This window comes from Dermacentor variabilis, chromosome 10, assembly GCF_050947875.1.
Source record: "Dermacentor variabilis isolate Ectoservices chromosome 10, ASM5094787v1, whole genome shotgun sequence".
NCBI lineage: Eukaryota > Metazoa > Arthropoda > Arachnida > Ixodida > Ixodidae > Dermacentor > Dermacentor variabilis.
In genome coordinates, this window is record NC_134577.1 from 118,250,303 (window position 1) to 118,274,927 (window position 24,625).

A 24,625-nucleotide genomic window follows, 5' to 3' on the forward strand; every position below is an offset into this window, starting at 1 on the left:
CGTACAAAAGCGCAGTTCGCAATATGGATTAGAAAATTTGGTTGTAAAAGTTCATCGTGTTTTTTTTTTTTTTTTAACGTAGGTAGGACCACGTCGTGGGTAGGACATTAAGCAGTATAATAGCAAGGGCTTGGTGGCGCTACCCACCGCCCCATTCCAAGAGTGACTCTTATAACATCTATCCACTTATAGATTCAGCCCCATACGTTTATCTCGGAGCGTTGCTATTTGTCTAGTGGTCGTAGCGAACAGCTTACTTTCGTTTCCTCTCATGCTCGAAGTTGCAACAAGTTCGCGGGGCGCAGAGTCGGCGACCCAACCCACCGATTGCATTGTGCAGCAGCGACGGCGGTGCTTCAAGGCAAACACAGCTTTTTCATAGGGAAGACATCAGATGTTATCGTCTCATTAGCTGTTTGACGAAACCTTGCTGCAGCGAGATGACATCGCTACTACGAGGTAAACTTTCAAGCTTCCTTTTCGCTGCACGGCTACCCCCTACTACGTCAACTTGCACCGCTGAGAAATCGCCAAGTTTCCCTCTGTGGTAGTGATGTCGCGTCACAGTTATGTTAAATTATCGCGCATATCTTTTTGTAAGAAGCCAACAAACAGTCACCGAGGAAAACATAGGGGAAATTACTTCTACTTACTAACTGAATTAAAGAAATAATAAATTAATGGCAATGAAAGTGAATGAAAAAACAACTTGCCGCAGGCGGGGAACGATCCCACGTATTCGCAGACGCGTGCGATGCTCGCACGCGCAAGCAACTTGCCGCCCCGCCTGCGGCAAGTTATTTTTTCATCCACTTTCTTTGCCATTAATTATACATTTCTTTAATTCAGTTAGTAAGTACAAGTAATTTCCCCTGTGTTTTGTCTGTCTGATTGGTGTGTTTTGGTGTCTGTTTGTTGTCTTCTTATGATATGATTAATAAATATAGGGCCCCTCGATTAGCCCCTTTCTTCCCGTTCAAGCCTGTCTTTGTACAGACTCTGTAGAATTGACCCGGATGCGAAGCGATAAGATAGGTTGAGAGGCAGCAGCGAACGCCGAAGGACGTCGCACTATTTGCAAAGGGCTGTCTCCATTGCATCGCACGGTTTTCCTCATCGAAGAGTAAAAAGCGGAATGCTGCTTTCTTGTGTATGCAATATTCGTTCGTAAGTGATATCTCGCACTCGACTGTTCCTGGTAGGATATATGAACCTTCATGGAGCGTCGTAAGAATTTTTGCAGCAAAAACTTTGCACGTTTGTACGGCCTGTTTTACGTACCACTGTTCTTATCTAAACGTGTCGAGCGCAAAGCCAGCTCGTTTGCACTACCCTGTCACACGGCTATCTGCTGAGCGCCCACGTGGGTCGTAAAAAAGTGTGAGGAAGTGAGTTGACTTCCAAAACTTTCGGCGAGACGATGAGGCTGTATCTCCGACTAATTCACCGGTGCATCAGTGCAAGGCTAAATGATCGCAGTTGCCCACTCTTGTCACACTTTGGAATTTTTGGGCAGCACGCCATCAGCGTTGATCCATTAGGCGCGAGCCTTGGATTTCTCACGTTAGAAAGATACTATGTTTCATGGTTTACCGTGTGTTTGAGGAATTGAGGCTTGTAGACATCATTACAGAATTTACGGCTACCTAACAAGGCAACATTTTTTTGTAGGCACTCATTACGGTTGCCACATTATTGCATGGAGACAGTTTCAGTGAATCACACTTTGTTGTATCTTAGTTCTCATGAGCATGTGGCAGAAATAAATGTGACACTTTTGTACCTTGCACCCAAAATTTGGCAAATGTGCACATCTTTCTGGGAGCAGTAAACACATCTAACCCACTTGGTGCCATCTGTGGTTATGCACAACCACTGCCAAGTTGTCGAAATAATAATGCCATGTACCATCTGTTAAGTTGTGGTTGTGGGTGAAGGCAAGGCAAAACCTTTGTAGTTGAAGCTCATACAACCGCATTTCAGAGGATATAGCCCATTGCACTTTTCTCTGCTCATAGTGTTGAATATGTAATGTGGCAGCAGTTGACAGAGGTATTCCTTATGATCCTTCTGGATGGTGCAGTGCCTGTTTGTTAGTGCTGTCTGCTCAAAGTCAAAGGGCCTGACAAGGTTTGACGTCTATCCCAAGTGCTTTATACCTGTTACAATCAAAAGGACAATGCAAAAATAGATATAAAGCACTGCCTCATAAATGGACAGTTTAATTAACAGTGGGCGACAGGGCGTGCTATCTGGATTGGCTCCAGACGGAGGCTTCTCTTGTTAGGCCCTAGCAAAAGGTAGAAGTACAACATGTTGTAGATTGACGACTGGCAATACTATGCAAGTGCATGAGATGTGCGCACATCAGTAAATGTCATTGCCAAACCCCCCTTGAAGCTGTCCATTCACTGCAGAGCGTGTTCCTGTCAGCTGTGGAGGCAGTGTTGTTTGCCTGGCTTGTTCTCTTTTGTCATATTTGCTCTTACCTTGTTACGTTTTATTGCCTTGTATTTTCATTATGCCCCACCTTCTGTATGTCATGCCTCCATACATGCCCTTAGGATAAATAAATGAAATGGAATAAACATGGCAAATTCACACATTTTACCTGTATGTGCTGCAGATTCCGTTGTAAGAAAGTCAAGATGGTAGGATGAAACTATTTGCATTTTTAATAGGTCCTCATAGTTATGCAGTAATTAAATGTCAGTTTACTGGATGGCCAGATCATATCGCGTTTTTGCATAGAAATAATTTATGCACAGTCTGAAAGCAAGTGCACAATTTATTCTTTGGCTGCATGCATTTTGAAAAAAGAAAAAAAAATTTTTCCCCATTGCTAATTGATGGTGGCGCATTGAACATATGATCAAATATGGCAGTGCCTTCAGTGTTTGTAGCAACACTGAGCCTACTCAAGGGAAATTTAGCCATAGTGAATGCGCAAGGTGTTCAATTTACCTGCAGTGCAATGCCTTTGGATTTTTTTTCTTGCCTCGACTGGGCAAAACTGGCAAAGGGAAGCCCATACAAATACAAGAGACTTTAGAAGTACCCATAAAAATATGTATGCTTAGACTAAATGTTTCATACGATGCCACCCTTCAAACATTCCCATTTCAGAATGTTCAAGTGCCAGAAATGCGATCAGGCATGCACCACATAGCTCGAGCTCAGCTTTGTAAAATGAAACGTGTTTTTCATTGGTCGATCTGGAGCAGCATTTTTTTCTCCGCTGCAGCCAGTCCAGATTTCACTGGTCAACTTGGAAAAGGTTCACGCATTCCACTGGTCATTTCAGATCAATTCGCTCTGTGCCTGATTGCTCTCACTTGCTCCGCCATCAAAGCATAGTTTCAGGTGGAAATAGGGCATAAAGCGTACATCCCTTCCGTTTTCATGTTTGCTGGTGCCAACTGGTGACTTTGGCTTCCATGGAAATGTACACGAAAGCAAAAAAGATAAAGCAGCTGGCATCATCGAACATTGAATTACACTATACAGGGAACACAGCCATCTTTCAAACATCCTTGACAGGCCACTCCAGCAATTTTTTGGAGGCCCCCTTTAGTTGAATTTGCATTGACTGGCTGCATGTCTTGGGAACTCCTGGATCTGAGCCTCACCTAACCAGCTGGGCTATGGGTGTGTCAGCCTCTTCTTCCTCATCATGTCACTGCCACTTTTCTGCCGCTTCTGCATTTTGTTGGTCTCATCTTCCCTCATTGCTGCTTGATGATCAAGGTAATGTTCAAGTCTGCATCATAGAAGACCTTTTTTCTGTTCTGCACGTAGGTTGTCAGGTTCCTCTCCTCACTTCTTAGGTTCAGCCTTAGCTGCACAACAATGACGAGCTGTTTCTGCACAAACTTTTCTTGTCTTGTATGTCAACAGGGCTAAGTACACTGCCTTAGGACCTTATATATAAACCACCCCAAGGGCAAAGCAAGTACAAGCGCATGATACATCTGGGAAGCAGGCAGTGCATTAGCATGCAACAGACACGCAACTAAAACGGAATCTTGAGAACAACTGTATGTGACTAACACAAAATACACATGAACAAGGTGCCTTCTTTCTTCATCCCACCCCACTGTTTACTTTGCAAGTTGTTTATGAGACACCACCCTATCAGCTCAGCCGTGATTTATTCCTCTCACCACTTCTCACTTCCTCCACCACACTTTCCTCCTTTCGCTTGTTCTTGATCTGCAACACCCTGTTCACATTCCGTTGCCCCTTCAATGTCTCTCATGCAACAAGAGGCTTGCAAATGCGGTTAGAGCATTAGAAAAGAACAAAAGCAAAATTCTGTGAAAAGGACAAAATGCTATCACTTTAAAAAGGAAAGGAAGCCAAGCAGGGTCAGAGATGCAGCAGGGCAGCCATGGCAAGCCATTGTGGCAGTTCTGTCCTAGCTTTGACAGTTGATGGAATTCACGAGCTGTTTATGAATAATGAATTAAAAGAGAGGGACGACAGACGCCTTAATTGACAATGGAATTTGTTAACTGTTTTTGAATTATGAATTCAGAGAAAGTTACGCCAGATGCCTTGGCAGACGATGGAATTTATTAACTCTTTATGAATTGGGAGAGAGCTACGGCAAAGAGCCAGCTTCTATGTTGCCTGAAGTATCCTCTGAACTAAAATGTGAAAGAAAAACCCGGTAGAGGCCGAGTAGCAATCAAAAAAAGGACAGCAGTCGAAGGGTTAAAGAACTGCAGGTAGTTAAAATTAGTCTGTGACGCTCCATTATGTTCGCTGATACCCTAATTTGTTGCTTTGGTGTGTTGAACACTGCCAGTCATTGTCGGTATTTTGCTCAGGAATCAAACTCATTGCTCTTGCTCCAAGTAGTATCATTGTCCGTGTTTTTTTTTTTTTTTTTACCTTAAGATCTTGTTATGGGAGCATTGCAGTTTGGGAAACACCTATGTGTGGCCTACAGAGCACATGATATCAGAGTCATGTGGGTCGCACTGTGGGAACATTTCTTGAACATATAAAGTTACTAACACTGTGCAAACGTTCAAAAGTTTCTACATAAAGATTACTTTTGTTTAAATTCAAAGTTTTAATGCTCTAAGGCAAGTACTTGAGACACAAAATTTTGAGGGCTTCAAATTATTTTCCTACCACCTGGAGGGTTCTTGACGTGCTCCTTAAGCATGACACATGGCCGTTTAAGCATTTCAACCCCGGTGGAATGCACCTGCAACAATGGGGCTTGGAATCGAACCCGCAACCTCAGTCTATAAGGACACCATGGCTACTGTGGCAGGTGAATTCCTTCAGTGCAGTAATGTGAAGCTTAATTCTAACAATGCTTGTTGTGCAAGAAGTAGGTGGCTTGGTATGGCCAGCACAAAGAAAGCGCACAACAGACATGAAAAAACACTGCTTTGTTCGTGTCTGTTCATGTTTGTGTCCTTGTCCGCTTTCTTTGTGCCAGCATGGCAACTGATATTTCATCCTTTCAATATTCAATTGTAGCCAACTATGAGAGGCAACTTTGATGGTTGGAGTCTGCATGGTGTTGAAAAAAAGACCCATATTCACGTGGCCCGCTGGCTGGTTCAGGTACCCGTTGTAAAGACAACTAGCAACTGAGCTTAGTATTTGTTCATCCTTGTGTATTTACAAGCTGCCCTATCGAATAAACTGTGAGGTAGCATCCCACATGGAGAAAATAAGATGGGGCCCTTTGCAAAATTTTCTTCTTGTGTTTTCTTTTCTGCTTTTATGTGCTGAAATATGTTTTATAGTCATAGCCAGTGTTTTTGAATCTTAAGTCAAATAGAAAATTTCATTATTTATTATTTATTCCAACACCTTTGGGTCAAAAAATGGAAATGTAGAGTTGACGGGTGCAATTGTTATCAAAATAGAGAGTTTTAGAATAGGGACCGCAATAGTTTGGGGCTCCAAAGAGCTTTTCGGGTGTTAGCGTTGGGGCACGTAGGAGTGAAGAGTTTTAGAATAGGGTTTTACGTTTGCGGATAGCATCTTGCGCGGACAGCGCCACTACGGCGTCAAAAAAAAGATATTAGGAATTATTAAATAAGATATACCATTTTATGATGGGAATAATAATTTTGACTTGCGTGTATTCGCGTTTAATTACAATTTAAAGGTTATTCTGAAAGCAGCAAACAATTAGTTGCGCTTAGTTTTGAGCAAACCAACTTTACTAGCCTTCACCAGCCAAGCTTAGCCGTGTTAGGCCTACGAGCCATAAAATCCACAATCGAATTCAAGATCAGCGGCGTCTAATGAGTCAATCTTCATAACACACACTAGTTGTGAGAAAGCAATAACCAGTCACTTCTCCTAGCTTGCGAACTTCAGGCGTTACCACAAATCGAACCCAGTTTTGTGTTAGGTTAGAGCCGTCGCTTCGATGGGTGCCGCCATGTTTGCCGACGCAAAGCTTTTGGGGCCGCTATTTGGGCTCCCGCTAAATCGGTGAAATAGCGTTCGCAACGCAAAACCCAAACGCAGTTTGCGTCTTGCGCATGCGCAGTGGCTTCGACGCTATTTCTTTGGGGCCCCTATTCTAAAACTCTCTAATGTTTCTTAAAAATACAAATGAAAATAGAAATATCGTTGAAGTTGAAGTGATGAAAAAATAATTCAGTGCAGATTCTTTCCTTATTTAGAAGCTTTCAGGAGATGTCTGGAAGAAAGTTAAATTGTGGGGTTAAACTTCACAAAGACCAACATATGATGTTTGATGCAGTGAGTTTGATAACTCAAAATGCTGAATGAAGTGTGGGAAGCACAAAACCTATGGCAACATATTTGACATGCTGCAGTGAAGCTCATCTTGGATAGCTCTGCAAACTAATTACTATACTAATTAACATTTAGTTCAAATACTATGTCATTGTTTCTTTTTGAGATTCACATGTACGCTCATGGTCAGAAATAAAAGTGATCAATGTTGGTTGCCTGTAGTTCTCTAACATGCATCTAAAGCATGGTACACGAGCATTTATGCATTCTGCCCACATGTGACCAGCACAGCTGGCAATCGAACCCACCAACTCAGATTCGGCAGCAGATCACCATAGCGACTAAGCCACTATGGCAGATGCACATGTCTTGAAGAAAGTTTTGTCTCCTATACAGGTGATGGATGGGGGAAAAGTAGCACTGTTCTGCCGTAATTCTCAGTAAACCAGCAACTTTTGCAACAGCAAGGAACGGGGGCTTTAGATATGGGACCTGTACACGATAAGTAACGTGGTTGAGCAATAAATGAGACATTTATGACACATTTGGTAAAGTAGATTTTAGGAAGAAGGAATAGATGATACTTTACACTTAACAGAGGACATTAGAGGATGTTTCTTGTTCCTGCACTATGTAGAACATACACCAACAGCGGTGTAAAAGAAAAGAAAGAGCAGGAAGGAAAATCAGACTAGACATTAAGAGGATCATATTTTCAGCCACACACAAGTTTGGGCTAGTTGCTGCTCCATTGACTTTGTGTACACATAATTGAATAAAGCACCGGTGATATGCAGCATGGACAAGCGCTAACTTCCAGCTGACTTTATGGTTCACATGTTCAAACATAAATGTATGGAAACCCAAAAGAACAAGAAATGACGGGTCAAGGGAAACGAAGAAACTAAAATTTTTCTTTTCCTTGTCAAGTAAGCCACTTCGTCAAGCATGTAGGTTCAGTTAATATTGTTTCATTCAATCCCCAGATATCTCAATTGCTTGTTTGACAGCGATAATGATGAAATGCTAATGCATTCTTGTGTTACATGTGCCATCTTTGCCACCTCCACAATCTCTCAAGTGCTCTGTCTGTATAGAACTCTGCAATTCTGCATTTCCGGTTTGCAACGCACATCTTAACAGGGTGTCTACCAACCGGGAAAACCGAGAATTCTCAGGGATTTTGAGTAATCTGGAAAAACTCAGGGAAAACTCGGGGAATTTGTGCTTCTATCAGGGAAAATTAGCTGCAATTTTATTGAAAGGGAACGAAAGTAGCACTAATGCTGGCTCGAGTAACAGAGAGGAATCGTAACGAATGGTCTTTGACGCCGCGTCGTCGGCTGTAGGAGTTGCCAGAAAACAGTCAACGAGCGAATTTCCGCACGGACGGCTTCGTGGCACCACTATATATACATACCCCATAGGGTCAATGTATAAGAACGTCTGAAATTACGGAGACAAGAACACTTCGCCGTCCGACTTTCCGGACTTTTTGCCGTGACCGCAGGTCCGAAATGGCATTAATGAAAGCCACAACCGCCACCATTTTTACAACCTCGCCACCTCGAACCGGCACACTCGCGCGCAGATCCGCTGGCAGCCGTAGCCACCACCGCGGCAATGCTAGGCCTAGCTGCTTCGAGGTTCGGTATTAAGCTTCTCACAGTTCTGTGCCGTGTTTTTCACTAAAAGAATTCGCTGCTGTCAGCAATGGCACCGACACAGCCTTTGTGGTAATCGCGATTGGCTTCGAAGTTCGGAACGCTCGGCGCGTTGCATAATGCCGGTTCCCGAAAGCCAGCTTTGCCTCATTACAGCAATGTGACACTGTGAAGCACAAGTATGGGAAGGGGCAACTGTCACGGGACACCGCATGTATTCCTCGTGCACCCGCCATCTCCCGTCACATTACGAGCACCGGTATGCCTAATACGTGTACTGGTTCAGAGGTTTTTCGGGTGTGCCTGTGGCGATTTGAGCCCATTAAGGGCTGTAAAAGACATGCATTCATTTTTTCGGACGCTTTCGCGGCCCCTAAGGAGTCCGAAAAATGGACGCTGACAGTACAACTGTCCAAGAGGATGCTTCAAATAGTTCGTGTGGCGAATGCGCAGCCGAAGGAGAACAAAAAGACGACATACCTACGCATTGAGAAATGAACGGGAAAGGAAGCATGCCGCCGCTTTTTTTAAAGGAGCTTGCACTCTAAAAGCAAAGTGTTGGCTGACGCCGAGATGCAGGTGTCCCTCATCCAAGCAAAAAAAAAAACTTTAAAACAGTGAAACGCAACACTGCGCGGGCTGAGAGTATGTCAGGACAGTTGAGGTTGACTTACCAGCTGTTGCGAGAGAATCTCGCTTGTGGTAAAGTTCGGGCCTCAAACCAATTAGCTTGCTATCAGTTAATAGCTCATATTCGAAAATATTCTGTATGCATCTCATTCTTATTCGTATTTGAGAATGTTCGACTCGATTTGTAATGCGTTTTACTGTTTCTTTCGAAAATATTTTATTCGCATTTTACTAAGCCCTCCCTTCCGTTTTCTTTTTTAATAAAATAAACACTACCCCTTACTATTCAAACTTTTCTTTATTTTTTAACATGGGGCGCTATTCTGGACATTCCGTCATTTTCTTCGATGCGTGACGTAGACGCGACGCGAATAAAATGGCGCCGTTGGCCCCATTTCGCTTTTGTAACGTGACGCCAACTTGACGTTTTGCCTAAATAACTGAAATGAAGGCGCTGAACATAAGGTTCTCAGTAAAGAAAAACAGTTTTCCTCTGCTGTAAATATAAAGCAGCTAGCTCAAAGCGTATGATTATTCCATCGAAAAGGCTTCTCGCTTCCATCGTCTGCTTCCTAAGGTAAGATGCGTGTTCCCGGGAAATGGAATGAGTTGTCGTTTGTTGGCGCCAACGCGCTTGTTTTCTACCTTGAGACAACATACGCGACCTACCAGTGGTGATGCGTGCACGTTCTAGGCAACGTTATCGCTATCTCGTGAAACGCAAGTGACTCAGCCCGACTCAGCTGGCTGAGAAATGGTCGAATATCACCGATAGCATTGCGCGCGCCAGAAATATCCACTAGCGCGACGCAAGCGCTGGCGCTGCCATCTCTTGTTCACTTCGCTGGTTACTCGCACCGCGGAAGGAAACTTCAAGGCGCCGCCTTGCGTACATTTCTTTTTATAAATTATGAAGACGGCCGTTGTCATAACTTTTGATTGTGCGAAAAGGCATTAATCGTGATTACAATTAATACAAATGCAGCAGTGAAAAGGGGACAACATTGCCGAAAGGTTGCTATGTTCAATCAATATTGTTTCGTATAAACACATTTTAAAAAATGATGGCCCCAAACAAAAATGCCAACACCACCCAAGAGCGATGCAAATTCTATGGGCACACCACCATCTTGTTCTGGATTGACTAGGCATTCTTCTTGGCTGGCCTTGACTTCCAACACTCTTATGATAAAAATAATTTCGTTTTTTTGTTGAGTAAATATAGATTACGATTGTTTTTATTTATAATAAAACTAAAGCAATCGCCTTTTAAAAGCTTCCTTTAAACTATATCTTCAAAAAACATGGTTTTAGTCTGTCGCCATTTTTTTTTTTAGTGCGAGCGCACTCTGTTTTCCCGTTTAGCACCGCATAACCTAACGTGTCACTCAAGGTCTCGAAGTGCACTTCCCATAAGTGCACTTAACATGCCCGTTTGACAGCAGTATTAGTTATCCCTAAGGGGATGAAAGCAAAAGTATTGCGACCACCATGCAATGCCTGTGCTCTTTTAGTCATCTTGATTTAACTGCACTTTAATTAACACCAAAGATCGTGGGTTCGACTCCAACCACAGGGTTCATAGCCTTAATTAACAGCGAAGGTCATGGCTTCGACTCCCACCAAAGGATAAGGGTTCAAAGCCTTTTGTAGCATCATGTGGTCACGCCAACAACTATAGCGTATGTTCTGCCTCATGAGCCATATAATGCTTTCACATTAATAAACAAACACTCACCAAAATCGGAGAAAAATAATGATAAAGGTTGATGTTTTGAGGCCTCTACAGGCGGGAACAAGGGGCCCATAGGGGCTTCGAAATGTTAACCTTCATTTTTCTTTATTTTATATTTTTCCTGATTTTGGCAAGTGTTTGTTTATTCCTGCTTCAGTATGTGTCCTCCTCGCTAGGCGCTATTCCTCCGAACTCTCAACTACTTCATAGGAAAATGAAAGGCAAACAGGAATTACAAAGCAGAAAAACTTTTGCAAGTAATACTTGAGAGCGCATTCTTGCTTAATTGCACATCTAGTCACCAAAGATGGTACAAACCATAACCATGCTGATGTTACGCATGTCAGCGAAAGAAAAAAGTCGCAGTTTCGCCCGCAAGACGAAGCATCAGTTGTGATAGAAAATTAGTGCACAGCTATACGAAATAAGTATAGTGGTTTTATCGGCCTTATAAACTTGAAAACATTCGCTTAATAACTGAATTACCAAACATATAGTGTCAGCGTGTACGAGCAAACATGAACACATCATACTCGATGAGCGCAGACACTCGCTGTCAAAACGCTGGTGTGAGCAATGCGGCAGTAGCAGCCAGCCAATTGACCTTCGTGCGGTCTACCACTTCAACGCAAGAGCAGCGAGCATACAGCGTGCACAGAGGTATGAGCAAGTCATTTTCAAAATGCGGCGCGCACGAGCATGCAAAGTACGCACTTGTTGACAGAGTTGAAGCCGCCCCGCCCCCACGCTTCCTCCCTGCTTGCCTCATGCAAGATTGAGCTGCGATCATCAGTACCTCTTGCGCCCGGTCACGAAATGCACAGCTGCTGCCGGAGCACAGCGTGGCGCTCCCCCTCCCCTCCCCCACTTCCCTCCTATCCCTCCATGGCCTCTCGCCTGACTGAAAACTATACATTTGCTCTCCATTGTCATTTGAGCCTGCCAGATTTAGCCGTGATCGTGAAATAAAATAAAATGAAGTGAAATGAAAGGATTAGTTCTGGTTAGCCCCAGCTTGTTTGTATTTCAATAGTCCATGACAGTATAAAGTGCAAGTAGAACTTGCTGTTGGGCTATGGGATAACTTGTCATGTTGAAACAACCGGGCACAATTTTTGCACTCTCATACTCATGCACACACCTACACATGCATCCACACAACACCCATACACGACACTCACTAACAACTGTTTACTCAGCGATTGGAAGCCATACTTAAAAAAAGAGACACACACGCAGTGACCACCATCAGAACCAAACATATAAAAAATAAGCAAGAGCCTTGCATCAAGAAATGGAAATTCTGTCGAAAACAAAGATATAAATGGTTTGTTCATGCTCTGATCCTTATTCTTTTCGATAAAGAAGTCAGGCATGAGAAGTGAGACGGCCAGATGAGGAATCACATAACCACACCCTTTATTGTATCTCTCCGGTGTGTTCTATTTGAAGCTGAAAGTCACATGCTCCTAGTCTGAAGCATGTTCTGTCCACATCCTGCCAGCAGGAACCATCTCGCACCGCTTCTACTAGATGCCACTACCAGTTCCACAGATAATGACTCGGGCACTAGATGGCAGCATCTGCAACAGCATTGAGCAAGAACAGTGAAAATTTCTTTGGAGATTTAGACTGGGAAGACTAAGGCCAAAAAAACAACATCATCTAGGTTGTGCAGGCATGTCTTCCATTTTAACTGACGCAAGACACTGACCATCATCATCAGCCTGGCTACGCCCACTGCAGGACAAAGGCCTCTCCCATACACTTCCAACTACCCCGGTCATATGTTAATTGGGGCCATGTTGTCCCTGCAAACTTCTTAATCTCATCTGTCCACCTAACTTTCTGCCACCCCCTGCTACGCTTCCCTTCTCTTGGAATCCAGTCCGCAACCCTTAATGATCATCGGTTGTCTTCCCTCCTCATTACATGCCCTGCCCATGCCCATTTCTTTTTCTTGATTTCAACTAAGACGTCATTAACTCGCATTTATTCCCTCACCCAATCTGCTCTCTTCTTATTCCTTAACATTACACCCATCATTCTTCTTTCCATAGCTCATTGCGTCGTCCTCAGTTTAAGTAGAACCCTTTTCGTAAGCCTCCAGGTTTCTGCTCCGTAGGTGAGTACTGGTAAGACACAGCTGTTCTACACTTTTCTCTTGAGGAATAATGGCAACCTACTGTTTATAATCTGAGAATGCCTGCCAAACGCACCCAGCCCATTCTTATTCTTCTGATTGTTTCAGTCTCATGATCTGGATCAGCGGTCACTACCTGCCCTAAATAGATGTATTCCCTTACCACTTCCAGGGCCTCGCTACCTATCATAAACTGCTGTTCTCTTCCGAGGCTGCTAAACATTAGTTTTCTGCAGATTAATTTTTAGACCCACCGTTCTACTTTGCCTGTCCAGGTCAGTGAGCATACATTGCAATTGGTCCCCTGAGTTACTAAGCAAGGCAGTATCATCAGCGAATTGTAAGTTACTAAGGTATTCTCCATTAATTCTTATCCCCAATTCTTCCCAATCCAGGTCTCTGAATACCTCCTGTAAACACGCTGTGAATAGCATTGGAGATATCGTATCTCCCTGCCTGACGCCTTTCTTTATTGGGATTTTGTTGCTTGCTTTATGGAGTACTACGGTAGCTGTGGAGCCGCTATAGATATCTTCCAGTATTTTTACATATGGCTCATCTACACCCTGATTCCGTAATGCCTCCATGACTGCTGAGGTTTCGACTGAATCAAACGCTTTCTCGTAATCAATGAAAGCTATATATAAGGGTTGGTTATATTCCACACATTTTTCTATTACCTGATTGATAGTGTGAATATGGTCTATTGTTGAGTAGCCTTTACGGAATCCTGCCTGGTCCTTTGGTTGACAGAAGTCTAAGGTGTTCCTGATTCTATTTGCGATTACCTTAGTAAATACTTTGTAGGCAACGGACAGTAAGCTGATCGGTCTATAATTTTTCAAGTCTTTGGCGTCCCATTTCTTATGGATTAGGATTATGTTAGCGTTCTTCCAAGATTCCGGTACGCTCGAAGTCATGAGGCATTGCGTATACAGGGTGGCTAGTTTTTCTAGAACAATCTCGCCACCATCCTTCAACAAATCTGCTGTTGCCTGATCCTCCCCAGCTGCCTTCCTCCTTTGCATAGCTCCCAAGGCTTTCTTTACTTCTTCTGGCGTTACTTTTGAGATGTCAAATTCCTCTAGACTATTCTCTCTACGATTATCATTGTGGGTGCCACTGGTACTGTATAAATCTCTATAGAACTCCTCAGCCACTTGAACTGTCTTATCCATATTAGTAATGATATTGTCGGCTTTGTCTCTTAATGCATACGTCTGATTCTTCCTTATTCCTAGTTTCTTCTTCACTGCTCTCAGGCTTCCTCCATTCCTGAGAGCATGCTCAATTCTATCCATATTATACTTCCTTATGTTAGCTGTCTTATGCCTGTTGATTAACTTGCAAAGTTCTGCCAGTTCTATTCTAGCTGTAGGGTTAGAGGCTTTCATTCATTGGCATTTCTTAATTAGATCCATTGTCTTCTCCAATAGCTTGCTGGTATCCTGTCTAACGAAGTTACCACCGACTTCTTTTGCACAGTCCTTAAGATTGTCGTTTATTGCTTCAACACTAAGGTCCTCTTCCTGAGTTAAAGCCGAATGCCTGTTCTGTAGCTTGATCCAGAATTCCTCTATTTTGACTCTTACCGCTAACTCATTGATCGGCTTCTTATGTGCCAGTTTCTTCCGTTCCCTCCTCAATTTAAGGCTAATTTGAGATCTTACCATCCTATGGTCACTGCAGCGCACCTTGCCGAGCGTGTCCACAAGGTGCACTGTCCATCATCTTTTTGTATATTGCTGGGGCATCACATAGGCCGAAGGGCATAACATTGAATCTGTACGGCCCATCGGGAGTTATGAAGACAGTTTTCGGGCAATCGGATGGTGCCATAGGGACCTGCCAATAATCGGACCTTAAGTCTTAATAACTGGATCGTAAGTCAAAAATTCGCCTCCTTGCAAGCTGTCCAGGGCAACATCGATGCATGACAGAGGATATACATCTTTGTGCGTAACTTTGTTTAATTGGCGGTAATTGACGCAAAAGGCACTGAGCCGTCTTTTTTCTTGACAAGAACGGGCGATGACCACAGACTGCATGACGGCTGAATGATGCCACGCTGAAGCATGTCATCGACTTGTTCGGAGATCAAACGACACTCAGCAGGCATACGTGGTATGGGTGCTGTTGCAGAGGCGCTTGAGAGCCAGTGTCAATCAGATGGAGAACATTATGCATTCAGCCTAATGATGTCTAGCATTGACTCTTTGTTCATGCTTCACTATGAATTCTTTATATACTTCAGTACATCACCTGCAGCACGATTTCAACCTGTAGTCAATTCAGACAGTTTTATTTTTGCTTCCACATGATGATAGTTAGTCCTAGTTGTCTGTCCAGGTAAAGCTTCATTTAGCCCCCTGTGCTCCCCTGTCATCTTCTGATGGCAAAGGAAAATACCACCTTTCTTATGTTGTGGCTGGTGCAATGAATGAATGAATTCTGGAGACCATGCTCATGCCAAGGCTCGGCACTGTTATTGATGGAACATGGGAAGTGTTGTTTCGTTGTGAAAGAGCGTGCAAGTTCAAGCACTGCTGGAGCAATGATGTGGCAAAATGATGTGGCAAACTTTAATCGTTCAAGGTGCATTCAGCAACATTGTTAAAAACAATAACGAGATGGTATTTGTTGTAATTTGCCTGTGCATGGCATTATTTTCATTTGCAACTGAACGCGCCACAAACATTGTGTTACTATGGCTCACACAACTCTCTGCAGCACATTTTCATTGCTTTCTTGCTGTGCTCTTGATGTAATGCAATATCTTGCCAAGCAAACATGTTGTGCTGAAACTGAAAAACATGATTTTGCTCATGCAATTATTTTGCCTTTGTAAGGCGCATTCAAAAAACATTGCTGAAAAGCTTCGTGAGGTAGTGTGCGGGTTACATTTTGGCTTTACAGTGGCATTCATTTAATTTGAAGTTGGTGTGCATGTTAATGTGAAAATGTTGCAAATAACACATGATTATGGCCAGCAGGAGGAGCACACATCTGCGTGAGTCATGTTCTCATGGCTTCCTCTCTCTGCTCCTGCCACCATGTAAGGTCGCAATGTTGAATCTGTTGTGCTGAAGCTGAAAAAAGAAAACATTCCAGCAGAACCCACCTCACAGTGCATGTCAACATTAATGTGAGTAGTGTTGAAGCAATGTAGCAACACACCGTTTTGCCAGTGCTAAAACATGGCTGTGTATGAGGCATGCGTGCAGCCAGATACCTCATGCCGCCCTCTGGACACGCTGCGCCATCTAGTGGCACCGCTGTGATGTTGGCACATGGTGCGTGTATGAATACATATTCAGGCTAGATTGTCTGGATATATGTGACACAGGTTCGATTCTGCCCAGTACTGGAAAAATTTGCAAAGATTTTCTTTGTCATTGATAAGCAGCACGTATCCAGTGTTGTATACCCATATGACCCAAGTTGGTCCAGTGATTAAAAAAATTGTAAGGATCCTTTTTTTTTTTGCTATTGATGAGCAGCACATATCCAATGTCGCACATACAGTGATCCAAGTTGGCCCAATGATTGGTTTTGAACCGGGTTTCCTTTGCAACCCGCTATGCCATGGGCCACCCAATGCCCCAAGTTGGCGTGGAGAGGTTAGATGCAGACAGATGCACAAACAGCAGACATATCACAGACGAGATAAGTTCCTAAAGAATGCTAATCCCATTAAGAGTATGTGTGTGGTTTTTGTGAACCTGGCAAAATTGAACTCTCTCTGAATGTTCTGAATTTCAGGAGTGTACATTGTGGGTGCCAAGCGCACACCATTTGGTGCCATGGGAGGCAAGTTGAAGGACCACACACCAACAAAGATGGCTGTGGTCGCAGGGAAGGCAGCTCTGGAGAGTGCAGGAGTGAAGCCTGAGAACGTGGATGTCTGTGTTGGCGGCATCGTAAATCAGGTAAGTTGCAGCCAAGTATGCTCTCCATGGCAGTTTTCGCATGGAAGAGCACAGTTTAAACTCTCATTTGGTTTTGAATGCATCTAGGCGAGGATTTGGCGTGGGGTTCAGATTGAAATGCAGCTGAACCTTTTCTGTCGGCCTTGGATATATGAGTTTTCGTCTGTCATAATATGCTGAGTCATCACTTATCGCCTTGAGATTGCACACTACCCATTTTCTGCAGAATATTAATACTTGCGTAATACTTAAGCAGGCTTACGTAAGAATTTGTCGTGTTTGGGGCAGTGGGAGGTGGAGTGTCTGTTTTCTTGATTACGCTCTTTCATAAAGCATATCTGGCAAAAAGATAATGCCCCTTTGCTTCAGATTTACTGGTCAATCACCCTCATATCACTATACCTGTTAAAAAAAGAAGTCATGAAATTATAAATAGCAGCTGCTTAATCTGAGCACTGACACGAATAGCCACTGATCAAAGTTCTGAATGTTCTTTTTTTTTTTTTTGTACGGTCTGATTTTTTTTTTTTGTTGATATTTTTGAGCATTTGCACACCTCTACACATACTATGCTAATGAGTCCTTAGAATGCTATACTCTGCTGCTCCTTGTCGAGGTTTGAGCTTAGTCAAGCTGCAGCATTGTAGTTTCTTTATGTTGTCCAGGTTCCTTGCTGTAAATTAACATTTTCATTTATCTGGATGACTTAAAAAGTTTTATCTCGGAGCCAACTCCAGGGGCCCTATAACGTAAGACTATTCCAATCTGTTTTTATTCCAATCTCCTGACATCTAATTAACGTAACCAGCGACGCAAGCATCGGGAGGTAACCCACCGCATTGTTTGAAAAGCCCACTCAAACGCACTCCTCGTTTAAAGAAAGTCACTTCTTTTTTTTTTTTTTTTTTTTTTTTTGCTTTCAAAGCGAATAGTATTGCCTACATTGAGCAGTTTTTCTTAACTAAATGGTTGACATGAGACGAAGAGCACTCTGAAGTTGAGAGGGTTTCAATGGGGCCGAGCCAGCACTCTGAAAATACATTACCGGATGAAGAGGGTAGGGTCGGCGTCTGCGATTGGCCCACTTTCCCTTACTTAGCTTGCGGTGACTGGTCGAAAATCATGGTGGCGTGCAACGGAAGGTTGAGATCCTCAGTAAAGAAGAGTTGGCAGAGCGACATTGTAAATGTGCCGGAAGTGCTCGAAAACATTATACGGCCACGCAAAAAGTTTTATTATATGCAAATAAACCCATATGGGCTCCCGGCAGGTGTGTGTAGCCAGTGTCTGAGCAATTATCAGCAGCCACCTTTTATTCCTTTCGGAACGGGGCAGCCTGCAGCTATTCAGAAAAAAATACAGTTTTGTTTTGCATATTAATGCATCTTTAACACATACACGTCAATATGATGCGGTGAGTTCTTGCAGTTTTGTGGCGTTGCATGAAAGGCTGGTGAAGTGGGTGTAGCCCAAAACCTTTTCACCAATAGCAGAGGGTTAATGGCAAAAGGTGTTGAATCAGAAATAACTATTTTTCTTTTGTTTGGTCCAATCAATTAGTGTGTACTTGTCATATCAGATGGGGAGCTATTGCAGTTTTTGTGATGTCTTTTGACAGACAGGTGAAGTGGAGGTGCTCGAAAAAATTTTTGACCAATCGTAGAGGGCTGATTGCAGATTTGGAATAGAAAAGTTTGGAATAGCTTTACGTTATAGGCACCCTAGTTCCCTTGTTCAAGTACAACATGTAAAATGCTAAATTCTTCTCATGCAACAACTGAACCAATTTGAACGAAATTTCTTGCATCTAAGAGAGAAAGCTAGATTGTAGTATTTTTAAGAAACAGAGTTATGATTTAAGGCCTTATTGATTTGAGAAATATTGCTAAAATTTGGGTTTCAAACAACCATCGAAATAAATTTTATAAATTTTCAACTCTACACTAAAAACAGATATAATTAACACTTCTGTAAAATTCATTCTTTGTAGCGTAGGAAGCAAACAAATGTAATAAATGCATTCATAAATTATGTGAAATTGTCACATTATTTACGAGTTGTTTTGCCAATGAACTGCTCACAGATTTGTGTTATATTCTAAAGTGATGTGTAATAAATTGTCTGCTTTAAGTGGCCAAATAGGCGCAGCTTACAAAGTTGGGATATCCTCTTTTTTTTTTTTGTCGAGCTCGAGTTGCTAATGTGGTGGTTCGGTCGTTTTGAAGTGAAGCTTTCTGTGCCTCTTTCTTCGACTTGCCCACTGCTGCTGCTGCTACCGCCGCCGTCCAGCATGCCACATCAAGGGGTGGTTCAGACCGTGTAAATACATGGTAGGAGCACGTCAGAGATGAAAGGCGATCCAAGAAACTCATTCAGACCTTGCCATTGCGCCGCCACAGTGCTCTCTGTAGCTCCCTGGGCATCACCACAGTAGCCTTTTGACAGCTGCAATTATCCTTGTCCCCCCACAACAGCATTTCAGAAGCTGCAGTACTTACCTTTGTACTAACGTGCAACAGTGCAGAGGTGATGTAGATAGAATGGTAGAGAGGAGACAGAGAATAGGTAGTCCCAACGCAATCATGAAGAGAGGGAATAACCGCCTTGCCACCGTGTGCTCGCAGCTCGCATACATGAGGGATGGGGGGAGGGTGGGGGAGGGAAAATGCGACATAAGAAGGCAAGGAAACACTACCTCTGGACATGACAGTGGTTGCATACAAAGTGGATAGATTTAAGTTCAAGCTACGGTACAGCACATTTCTGCTATTTTTGGAACATGAACACTGTGCGAATTTGTCAAGCGGACAACTGATGCAGGCGTGCAGACGAAAAGCCACATTAAAGCATTGTAGAATCTGGGCAACACTACAGAAGCGGCCACATGTCAAATCAAGACTTCTGTGCCCCCACAGCAGCTTTGTGGCTAAGACATTGCTCAAGGTCTCGAGTTCAATTCTGAATACGGAAGCCACATATTAATGGGGGCAACCATACAAAAATGCTCATGTACCACCACTCTCATATTGCACTAAACACTGAAGAAATTAGTCATTTGCCATCAACATCACCATTAACAATCAATAAAAGCAAACAGCAACGAAAGCTCCACTTACATCCCTTCGCACAGTGCACGGGATCTGCATAATTTTTTATTATTAATATTGCAATTTCTTACAATTCTTTTTTATGCATATTCATAGCCTAAATAAAACTGCTGCCCTCTACAGATGCCAGATTTTAACTTTTTCTTTTAAATGTAGCAAACCTTGTTGCAGCTAACTTTGAGCAAAACAATTTTTCTTTTCTCGTGTGTTTAGGTAGGATATTCCGACATATAGCTTCCTCGTAACAAAGATAGGCCCACAGGAAATGGCAAGCTAATTGCAACCAGCTCTTAGTGAAGCTTTTACTTTTCTCTTTCCTGCTTTCTCTGTTGTTGTTTTGTTTAGGCTGCTGCAAAAGACACTCCGTATTGCTCAAGGCACGTGGCCCTGCACTGTGGTCTACCACAGAAGACACCATCGCTCAATGTCAACAGGCTCTGTGGCTCAGGCTTCCAGGCAGCCGTGAATGGCGTGCAGGTAAAATACTGCTTTAGCAAGCCTCTCTTGAACAACGCTCCAAAGGTAATCTTGATTTCATTAGAACAAAGCAGCTGTATGTTTTAATGTCATAGCATTAAAGGCAGACGTTACCCACTTCGTGAGTATCTGTCTGCCAAAGAATTTGGACTGATCCCAAAGGCAGTGCAGTCTCAAAGTGCTAGCTGTCACGAAGGAAGAATGCAAGAAAATTGCACATGGTGCATGCGCCCAAACATCTCAAAGAGGCTTTTGCCCGAGAGAAGCATGCATGGCCTAATGGTCGGAGCATATGGCTGCTGTGGTAGAAGGCCGAGCTTCGATCCCACCATCAGTCATGGCTTATAGGTAGACTTCACCCACTTTGGAGGTGCCCGACAGAAAACCCAAGATGTGTTGAGCATATGTGAATGTGTGACGGTGTGCACAAATTTGCAAGTTTGTAAAAATATTGACACGTGTACTTATCTTTATCGGGCAACCACGTTTTGCCGCCTAACAAATGTTATTGCGCAGCCCGGGATGCGCCTGCATGTATCCAAAGTTTCTGGAAAGTTATCAATGCTTCTATCCGCTGTCTGTTGTCGCTGAACCTTGTGTTATCTGATTTCATCACGTGACACGAATGGTGTAAAACTTTGTGGAAGGCACGCGCGTCCCAATGATTAGTCTTGAACATTCGACTACTGCTGTATAAAAGCCGACGCGCTTGACCTGCTGATCAGATTTTCGACGATCACCGACTGTGTTTGCCACTATCGTTGTGCTATAAGTGTAGCCTGTTTTTGTGGGCACAGGTTCGCCCAATAAAAGTTAGTTTTGCCTTTTCACAGTATTGCTACTGTGTTCTTGAACGTCACCACCATGTGACAATATATGAGGTATGGAGACATAACTTTGATAAATGAGTGTGCAAAGTCACCTGCAACGGGTGCGCTTTCAGCTGTCGAGATGTAATCATCACAATCTAATTATAATATTGGATACTTAGAGAGTTAGTGGTAGTGGGTTCTTGCCTAGTTTTTTGATGTCTAAGGATTGCATCTACACTAGTCACAGTAGCATTATTGGGCTGCAGAAGTGCAGGTGTTTACTAAGTGCACAATAGGGACACGAACATGATTTCAGGAAGCGCTTGTAACAATCCGTTTAGTATTTCATAAACCAGGTATACATGCACATATAGGCACTTGAAGAAAAAACAGCACTACAAAGATGTGGACTAAAAGAACAACATTCACCTGTCCGTCGTACAAGTTCTCCTCTTAGTCCACGTCTTTGTAGCGCTGTTTTTCCTTCAGCGAGAAGAAAGGGGGTTAACCGAAGAGCACGATTTTTATTAGTCATATCATAAGAAGCCAACAAATACTGACACCAAGGACAACATAGGGGAAAGTGCTTGTGCTTAATAAATGAAATAAAGAAACGATAAATTAATGGAAATGAAAGTGGATGAAAAAACAATTTTTCCATCCACTTTCATTTTTATTAATTTATGGTTTTTTTATTTCATTCATCAGTGTTTCATTAAGCACAAGTAATTTCCCCTATGTTGTTCTTGCTGTCAGTGTTTGTTGGCTTCTTATGATATGTTTTTTCTTTAAGTATGTTAAACCAACTCGGCCACATCAAGCTTCTGCTGCTTCACATATAGTGAGTTGGTTCTGAAAGTAAGGCAAGACGAAGTGTTAACCGATAAGGTCACATGTGGGATTTATATTTTGTGTTCCACAATTCGTCACACATTCATCATCATCATCATCATCATTATCAGCCTATTTAATGTCCACTGCAGGACAAAGGCCTCTCCCTGTGATCTCCAATTACCCCTGTCCTGCACCAACCAATTCCAAGCAGTGCCTGTGAATTTCTTAATTTCACCGCCCCACCTAGTCTTCTGCCGTCCTCAACTGCACTTCCCCTCTCTTGGCATTCATTCTGTAACCCTAATGGTCCACTGATTATCTAATCTACGCATTACATGACCGGTCCAGCTCCATTTCTTTCTCTTAAGGTCAATTAGAATACTTTATTTATTCATTTCCTCAAAGGTCTCTGTTGAGACATTACATGAGGAACCTCGATACCTTGATATCCCTGTTTGCTCTCTGATCCACACCGCTCTCTTCCTGTATCTTAACATTATGCCTGACATTCTTCGTTCCAACACTCGTTTCATAACACATCGTTTCGTGCCTTCTCCGTTTTTCATGTGCTGCACATATATTAGTTCTATGCAAGTAGGCATTTTTGTGCATGCATCCACTTCCCCTGTGTTCTTATGAAAAAGACTAGTGGTACTTCCCCGCATTTCCCCGTTCATTGTTGTGTCCCTCTTCTGTCTCTAGTAAACCTCTGCAGCACTGTGTCCTGGTAATATTTTGCAGTCACAAAGACACACCACCGCGACTGCACCACCCTCTTAGAACAGTGCAAGACTCCGTAATGCTGGAGCGGTACTTGCTTCGAACAAGTTTGCTCAGACAAGATCGTAAAGCAGGCAAAATTGGCAACAGCAGTTCTAATGAAAAAGTTAAGATCTAAGAACATTGTGTTGGTGGTCTGTGTGCTGTGTCTGAAGGTAAATCATTAGTGAAGCCACACATATACCACAAAAGGTGTTTTCTCAGAAAAACTTCAAAAAAATGCTTACTATCACCCCGTCCCTCACCTTGTCATGTCTGTGGAATTTTTATGAATTAAAGTGCACAGGTTAGCAGGCACGTGCATCTGGTATTAAAGAGCACCTCATCATGAATATTTTTCCTTGAAGTTTTTGGATGCGCCTTTTATAACGAAGTTGTTAGACTTAGTAGGATTGCATATTGGGGAAGGTGGTACTGATCAATCTGCTGCAGCACCACTTCTTGCAAGGGACATGTGCTAACTATGAACTAAATTTATTGCATGTAAGCAGCAGCTTATATACACCACAGCATCACTCCTTGCCATCCATGCCTGCACCTACGTAGCCTGTATTCCAAATCCTATACCAAGTGATTTTTCATCAGATGGCACAACTTCATAACAAAAAATGTTTCACTAGGTGCCATATCACTTACAGTAAGTCACTTACAGGCACAGGGAAAGATCAACAAGTGAAGTAGTAGAGGTGTATAGAATAATCAAGTACGGTGACATGTGTGTTAGCCACTCCTCGATTGCTTCATGCAATCAGGAAATGCCATTTTTCAGAAGATTGATATGGCAGCCTTCCAAAGATGATCTGCAGCTTTCCACTTACATTTTCTTACAGCCTCTGTGGTGTTGTATGACATTCAACCTCGCCAATTACTCATTCTTACAAGAATACTGTCATCATCGTACGTAAACTAAAGTTGCCTTAAAAGCCTTTTTGCTTATATGGAGAGTGCTGGAGACTTCCATCCCTAGGACATCTTGCAGGACTAGTTGGTGCATTTCTGTTGGCATGATTGACTGCACAGACATATACCAGACAAGAAAACATGGACAAGATGAGCACATTCCATGTTTCCTTGTGTGGTCTATCTTTATTTGCACAGTGTTGAGCACCATATTGGCTGTGTGCATACTTTTGTGCTTCCCCCGTGGCCGCCTAGACGGAGACGGGGCCAAGTAAGGGGGAAAGCTGGGCAAGTTCGAATTGATTTTTCATTTTAGAAAAAGCCAGCACAAAAAAACAAAGAAAGACGCACACAGGAAATATAGAAAAAGACAGGAAAGAGACTGAAACCAGCCTCTTTCCTGTGTTAGTAGGATCATGATGAGGGCTAGTTGGTTCATCTTTAAAACTGAGGTTAAGCAGCGCAAATAAAACAAGGACACGAGGAAACAAATACCACAGACTGGTATTTGTTTCCTCGTGTCCTTGTTTTATTTGCGCTGTTTAACCTCAGTTCTTTCCTGTCCTCTGTGCATGGGTTTTTTTTTTTTTTTGCTGTTTTTTTTTATTATTATTAACTACAATCACGGAGCAAGAAACATTTAGGAGTAGAAACTCCGCTGTTTGCGGCGACCAGAAAAAGTCACATGCCCGTGGAGCCGTTATCGTGCTGGCGGCCTGGAAAGAAATCACCGCCGTTGAGAGCGCACCGAAGCCGCCTGCCCGGGCACTGCATTTTTGTTTTTTTTCGCTGCGGCTTCTACGACGCGCCGCATGGCGCCGCCACTGTATACGGCCCCGTCAGCGCATACAACAATTGTGACCTTATCTGGTC

General features: G+C 43.0%; 1 protein-coding gene across 2 annotated transcripts in view; it reads left to right on the plus strand.

Annotated features, from left to right (window-relative positions):
* The first annotated feature begins 232 nt into the window (after positions 1-232).
* Positions 233-24,625, plus strand: part of yip2 (yippee interacting protein 2) — a 76,899-nt gene continuing 52,506 nt past the window's right edge. The window contains exons 1-3 of one of the 2 annotated variants that reach the window (XM_075673331.1): positions 233-459; positions 16,676-16,842; positions 20,295-20,426. In XM_075673331.1, the coding sequence (XP_075529446.1) occupies positions 441-459; positions 16,676-16,842; positions 20,295-20,426 (318 nt within the window). In that variant the 5' untranslated portion in view covers positions 233-440. The remainder of the gene's footprint in view (positions 460-16,675; positions 16,843-20,294; positions 20,427-24,625) is intronic. The other variant, XM_075673330.1, reaches the window with a different exon arrangement.